The 7,198-nt window shown below is 32.5% G+C and overlaps 1 protein-coding gene across 1 annotated transcript; it reads right to left on the reverse strand.

Annotated features, from left to right (window-relative positions):
* Positions 1 to 279: 279 nt before the first annotated feature.
* LOC120254460 (2-C-methyl-D-erythritol 4-phosphate cytidylyltransferase, chloroplastic) lies at positions 280 to 6,383 on the reverse strand. Its single transcript, XM_039262557.1, has 12 exons — positions 6,175 to 6,383; positions 6,018 to 6,094; positions 5,865 to 5,936; positions 5,101 to 5,156; positions 4,934 to 5,013; positions 4,737 to 4,819; positions 4,067 to 4,144; positions 2,219 to 2,287; positions 1,682 to 1,750; positions 1,533 to 1,579; positions 1,056 to 1,146; positions 280 to 866 (listed from the first exon to the last, which is right to left on the reverse strand). Exons 1-12 carry the CDS (start codon positions 6,302 to 6,304, stop codon positions 798 to 800), a joined length of 921 nt encoding a protein of 306 aa, XP_039118491.1. The 5' UTR covers positions 6,305 to 6,383; the 3' UTR covers positions 280 to 797.
* Positions 6,384 to 7,198: the final 815 nt, after the last annotated feature.

A 7,198-nucleotide genomic window follows, 5' to 3' on the forward strand; every position in this document is an offset into this window, starting at 1 on the left:
CCATTTACCAGTATGAAAGTGACCTTTCAGTGCCGAAGTCCGTCTCGTCAAAGCTTTGGGAAGAAAATCCATTACATTAAATCAAGGAGCTGAAAACAGATGTAACTGAAGGCTTCCGAAAGGAAAGAGTTGGTAAAATTGTCAATAACTATTCAATTTCACCAAGCTCATTGCATACATACAACTCGAACACCAAGTTGGGCATAGAAAACAAGTACATTACTTATTTTACAATATATATATATACTTATTAATGCTGGTAACGATCAACATAAGATCTATTACATGGACATTTGGAAAAATAAATATGATAAAATATTATACAGGAGTCATGATACAGAACCTGGATACAATGGTTTGGAAAACCAGTAGAGCTAAGAAAGGGAAGGTACAAAATAATACAATCCTTCATAAATGCATACATATGTACATAAATATATAATTGAAGAAATTGATCTCATTATCCATTGAAAATTATGCAAAGACAAGCCGCCTACCATGTTTAGATTGGTGCCTGATGAAATTGAAGAACAGATAGCCGACAGCAGACACTAGAGCAGCACAAGGGATTGTCACAGTTGGTGTCTACATTAATATCTTAATTGTAGGTTTCCATGTTTCTATTTGCTCCTCTAAAAGAATAAAGGCATTCTGTCATTCAGGCAAAGATCGACTCAAAAATTTCTATATGATTATTGAGGTTGGATTATGGATAAAGGAACATTCTTCAATGGCAACACAAGCTCGAGCTCCCTGTTCGGGACATTAAGTGAACAAAATCAAAAGCCGAAAACACACTAAGCAAGAACTCCTGCTTTCATGTTCAATATTCTCTCAGCTACCAATAGATCATCCGGGGTTGTAACCTGTGACAGATGTGGGAAGAAGATGGTAACCAGAGAGAAAAGGATGATTCTGTGATGGTAACATATGGTTTGTTATGAAATAATTGATGTAGTTTTATTTTGTTTTATTCTGTGCCAAGAAAAAAATAATCTTCTTCCAGAAAGGTAAGTTTATATCACCACCAGGTGGTAGCTAAAATTACTTGGTACCTTGATGTTTGTATATGAGCCTTCAGTGATGTACACAGGATGTTTAAGGTGCTCCACAATAGATACATCATCAGTGACTTCAAGGCCTTCCCTATTGTGAGAAAAGAGCAAGAATTAATAGTCAAGGCAAAAAATTAACCAATTTTAATTGCATAATAAGAAAGATGGGTGGGAGAATTTTGGCATTTTTTGGTGTGCACTATAATTTTTAAGCATTGGAACTAAACACGATCATGAAAATCAAGACAGTTTCTAGCAGATAATTTGATACCATAATAATCACATTCAATATAGTAATGCATAAAATTAAAGTAATTTCTTGGGCAAGCTGACTAATGATCTTTCCAAGATACATTGTGATTATGGCATTGTGATTATGTAGCACCCATGACAATCTGAATTTGCAGATGGGGACTGAATTATTTAGCAACTAAGACCCATTGTTTTTTTATCCTGGCGAAAGAAAGGAAGGCATACTTGTTGACGAGCTCAAAACCACGTTTAAGCACATCAGGCTTGATAACCTGCACATAATTCCACAAAAAAAAAGGGTTTTTCTCATATCTCTAATGATGTATTTAATACAATAGCCAGTTCCAAATTGGAAACATGCCCCTATTAGTTACCTGTGGAGTTTGCATTTCCCAAAGTGCCTTCCTGTCCAAGGTTTTGACAACATAATAACGATCATTGACCTATAAAATAGATCACTTATTTAAAAATTAGAGGCTCATAAAATGCATTTCGTACTGCTAAACAACTTAAAAGGTCAGCTCTGAGCCTCGTAGAAGTGCATGCTCTGTATATGATAATCCATGTTAAAGCTTACAGCATGCTTTGGTCAGTGGATAATTTGAAGGATACATCTGCAAAGATAGACAACTCAAAGTGCAGAAACATGGAAAACATGGCTATTATAAAGAGGAATACGTGACAAAAAAAAAATCCACATGTGTAAGTCCATGATAGCATTTAGCATGATGAAATCCCTCCATCTAGATTAGAGAAGATAAACAGCAAAGTGTTGTCAAATATACAGGGAATCCTCAGAAATTACTGAAACATGGAAGTTCATTTCATGCATTTCATAATTCAAACAGACTCCAAAGCACAGACTCAGCTAACACAATTTTAAAGGAAATTCCTTAAAAGCTTGCATGTACCTCTTTTATTGTAGCTTTTACAGGCACACCAAGAACAGCGGCTCCATTCAACCAACCATCCTTCAGAACCTAACAATTGAACAAGCATATCCAAAATTATCTTCAATTGACTGTTACTCCAAAGCATAGTTTTGCCTGGGAAGAAGAAGAATCCGCACAAAGGCAAAGATGTAAAAAAGGATAGATAAGAATAGAGGTGAAGAAGGCAAGGTTAAATATAAACTCAACTTCTATGATTTATTAAACCAGCGAACAAGACAATAAGCTAAATTGCCTGTCAAAAGAATGACCAATTTACTGACTACAATAACTACAATAAGTGGTCAGGATGGAAGTTAAGAATAACTACTCAAGAACACTGCATGCACTTTAGCCCATAAGAAAAAGGTGTGATAATAATCAAGTAAGAGAATGACTTAGAAAATCAACCATGTGCAAGGTTTTTAAAAACCCAAGGCGGGTTTTGAGGCTCTTCTCAACCGTGAGGCAAGGCGTAAGCCTCGAGGCGTTTTGAGGCGTAAGCCTCAAAAAAAATTTTTTTTTTTTGGAAAAAACAACAACAATATTGTCTACCAAATACAAAGTAACAAATATATTATTTTTATTTATAAAATAAATATTTTTTTGAAACTTATTAAAATATATTATTTTTATTTATAAAATATTTTTTTTTTCAAAAATTAATAAAATTATAACTTATCTTATTTGTAACCCATCTTATCTTATATGTAATTTTATCTTATTTGTAACTCATCTTATCTTATTTGCAGTTTATCTTGATAAATTTTGTCATTTTTACATAATCTTTAGATTAAAAAATTAAATTGGTACGTACTACTTGCAAAACCATAGGTGTTGATGAGTTTTGTTATTGAATTTTACATATATAAGTTTTTATTAATAAAAGTATATAAATATAAATATTTTTATTTGTTTTAAAAATTAAAATGATATAAAAAAAGTCAGGATTTTTTTGAGGCTTAAGCCTCACACGCACTGAGGCGGTGCGCCTCAGTGCGTGCGCCTCTTGACAATGAGGCTTAAGCCTCACTTTCCACCCTCAAGGCGTGCGCCTTGAGGCTGCTTCCTTGCGCCTCGCCTTGAGGCGCGCCTCAAGGCGCACGCCTCATTCGCTTTTAAATACCATGACCATGTGTTCCTCGTTTCCAGTAACTTGAATGAGTATATCAAAGCAAGGCTTCATTCCAAACTAAAGCACAACAAAGAGCAACTAGTACTGAATACTGCACGGTAAAAGTCGATTTCATTTTAATAATAGATGTTGGGTGGGTGGGTGGGAATGAAGTTAAAAAGATTTTGTTAAACTTTTAAAGACATCCATCGAACATAAAAATTCTTGATATTTCTACTGCAAACTTTGTATGCTATTTAGACAAACCTGTGCCTTACATCTTAGGGTCCAATGCAATATAGTAACCTCTAAATAAGAATTTTAATACATCTGGATTGACTTTATATTATATTATTTATCTTTTCCATTTTTTAAATTCTTAATATATAGTTGTCATTTTATGCATTGTAATTGAAGAGATGCTTTCAAAGCATCCAGTCTCTTAACCTGGTCAAAAATGAAATTGAGTTTTCAAATAATGGTTTGATAAATAGTATTTTTACTATGAATACCAAAAACTTAATATTGGCTTCATACTCGGCACCATCAAATTATTTGTTTGTAAAACTAGACTAGATTATCATATAGTTTGCTTTCTACGAACAAATGAAAGACATTAATACTTGAGAACTAAAACAATGTGTGGTTCCTGTGAAGTAACAAAAATATAAGCTATGTCTGGTATCCCAAACAAATGATGTAAAAGTATGAGTGACCTTCTTTATGTCAGCAACTGAAACTAGAGGCCTAGCTGAATCATGTACACAAACAAGTTCTGATCTTCCATCAATTTCCTGTAAAAAAGAAAGATGATCAAGATTTGGAAAAGCAAAATGAATATCAATCATTAAAGACTCTCACAATAACGAAAGCATTCAACAGGAAGGTTCAAATATTAGGGAATTCTACTATTCTGGTGCATAAGCTTTTCAACAATGTGTACTTTATCCTAAAATGCAGATAGAACGTTTTCCTTGCATCAAAACAAAATCTCTGGTAGCCACCAAGCAACTTTACTTTCCAACAAGCAACTTTACAACAGAGCCAAGGCATCCCTTTATTGGAGTGTGACCATCAAGAAGAAAACAAACATAAAACATAAGACTCAGAAATAATATACTTTTCCAAAGTGTGTTTGTATGAACATATATATATATATATATATATATATACAAGTGAAGAATGAGTTAACACACTATTCCCCAGAACATGATTTAGCATTACGACTTCTCACCAGTACAATTAGTTCTAAAAATTTTGAATGTGATTCAATAACCCACTAAGGTTTCATTTGCAATAGAGATGAAAAAGCCAATTATTCTAATTTTGAATTCTACAGATGGCATGTACAACATGTTGAAAGGAACATACAAGAGAAAGATGTACCTGCAACCCACTGTAAACCGAGTCCTGTCTTTCTTTTCCAGGTAATGCAAACTTAAGATCCACTCGTCTCCTCACACTGGAATCTGGAGCCATGGAAAAAATTATTGATGAGGATTCCTCTTAAGCTTACCAGTATCCTGAGGATCTTGGATTGAAATTGAAATTTTCAATGAATGAGAGGCCAAGAAGCTTTCAACCTTCAAATACATCCCTGTAGGATGGCTTACATACTACAACTATCTCTTTCACTTCAGGAATTTCAGAGAATGTGTAGAAACTGCAAGAAGATGCCAAAGTTCTCTCATACAAAAAGTATAGAACGTGTAGAAATACATATTATAGAATAACTATCAGAAAGAATTACCTGTACAATGCAATTGGTTGTCCTAAAAGAGGGAGGTACTGCTTTGGAATGCTAGCCTGTGGAACATACAACAATATAAGAAACCTTGATGTCAGAATTGTAACGTGAAAATTAAAAAACAAGAATCATTCTACTAGTGAACACGAAATAATATTAATATATTATCATGCCTGATATGCATCAATGAAAAGTTGTGCATAATAGGTATATCATAATTCTTTGCCAGTTATAAATTGATTAGAAAGTTGAGGACACTCCACATAAACTTTCAAAATATGGAAAATTTTGTTCAAAAAAATAATATTAATCAATTAATTAAAAAATAGTTAAAGTTAACTAGTTAAATTCGAATTTTGATTTTAAGATATTCTAGAACTGAGGAATGTGAAAACAGAAAACTGGGAGCATTCAATACATTAACAGCTATTAGTTTAGAAGTCCACCATGTCAAACCAAAAAAACAACTCCTATACATCAAAGTTAGTCAATTAAACAACAACTGTTGACATGCTAGAGTTTTCAAATCACAAATCATTAAAAGCTACTAGCATCCAATTGCAATTCTCACAAATTTAGCAACCCAAATTATGAGTAAAAATTGAAGTTTTCAATTAAGAACATACATTTTAAAATATCCACAGATTAAAAAAACAAACTTTTCACTCACAGAAATCACTCAGAACACCCCCTCAACACCAACATCAATATAAATCAAAGAAAGTAAGATAAAGAAAAAAAAAACTAAGAAAGAAAGAAACATATACCCCCATTCGTTTTCCATTCCCTCCGGCCAAGAGAACCACCGAAACACTCTTCTCCTTGACAATCCCAATATCCTGCAAAAAATTAAAGAAAACCCAAATTTTTTCAAACATATTCCTCTCAATTGATCCAAACAAATTCCTCCAAAAGCACACCTTTTTCTCCACAGGGCTCAAAACAGCACAACCGATCGATCTCCAACCAACTCCATCCTTCCTCCCATTCTTCAAATCTGCAAAAAGAAGCAAATTCCCAAAAAATTCAGAAAATTTCCCAACCTAGACACTGATTAAAACAAAACAGGGCATATACCTAAGCATCGCCGGGGGTGGAGGGGAATCTGGGATCCAGATGAAGAGGAACCGGAGAGAAAGGGGTTCCAGGGAATGGATTTGGGAGGAATTGGAGCATTGGAGATGCTAGCGAGGGAATAGGAAACCATAATTAGGGTTTCCGTGAGAACCGGAGCAATTCGGAGATAATGGCGAAGGTTGAGGAACAGGAAGGAGGAGGGAATTTTATTTTACAAAAAGTCCCCCGCATAACTACTTCTATTTATTATCTGTTTAGTCCCTGTCAATGTTCTAATGTAATTACGAATTTACCCCTTACTTTTGGACTAAATCCAATTCAAAATGACCCCCTTTCCCAAAAATAAAAAAAATATATTATTTTTCGATCATTAATTTATCTAAATATATTTTCAATGATTAATTTTAATAAATTAGTAATGTTAGTAAAAAAAATTTATAATTACTTAAAAATAAAATTTTAATTTTAAAAATTTTATTTTTTATCAATATTATTGAAGTCAAATTTTGAGCAGCTTAAATAAAAATTTTTCATTCAACTCAATATTTAAAGAAAAATTATTTTAATCTAATAATTAGAGTTTTTATTTATTTTTTATTTTAGTTGTTTGCATGTTTTTTTTAACGAATAGATGACAAATGGTTGTATTTAAGAGATTGTCAAAGAAATATACATGTATGAAATTACAGATTTATTAGAAAAATTCATTTGTCATGAAAAATTTTAATATTTATTTAAAAATTTTACAAGGTAAAACTACTATTTTTCTATAAGGAGACCCACAGCATGACCTAATAAATACTACTAATGACAATATTTGAGTCCAGCAGCAGAAAAGATTCAAACTCTCATCCTTCCATTTTATGTTTTTTTTATGTCATACCATTGGTTTATGTGATGATTTGACATTTTATTACATGATTACCATTCTCAAGTTTCTCTTTTTTGCTTTTTCATAGTCTTTTTATACCTTTTTTATCTAATAAAAACATAATGTATTGGTTTTTTTAATAATTTTTTTTTT

The sequence above is a fragment of the Dioscorea cayenensis genome, unplaced genomic scaffold (genome assembly GCF_009730915.1).
Source record: "Dioscorea cayenensis subsp. rotundata cultivar TDr96_F1 unplaced genomic scaffold, TDr96_F1_v2_PseudoChromosome.rev07_lg8_w22 25.fasta BLBR01000460.1, whole genome shotgun sequence".
Taxonomy (NCBI): domain Eukaryota; kingdom Viridiplantae; phylum Streptophyta; class Magnoliopsida; order Dioscoreales; family Dioscoreaceae; genus Dioscorea; species Dioscorea cayenensis.

Coding starts and splice junctions, on each gene's coding strand:
- LOC120254460 (XM_039262557.1), bottom strand. CDS start 6,304: ATGGTTTCCTATTCCCTCGCTAGCATCTCCAATGCTCCAATTCCTCCC. Junction 5,937..6,017: donor TGAGCCCTGTGGAGAAAAAG/GTGTGCTTTTGG, acceptor AATTTTTTGCAG/GATATTGGGATTGTCAAGGA. Junction 1,580..1,681: donor GGGAAATGCAAACTCCACAG/GTAACTAATAGG, acceptor AATTATGTGCAG/GTTATCAAGCCTGATGTGCT.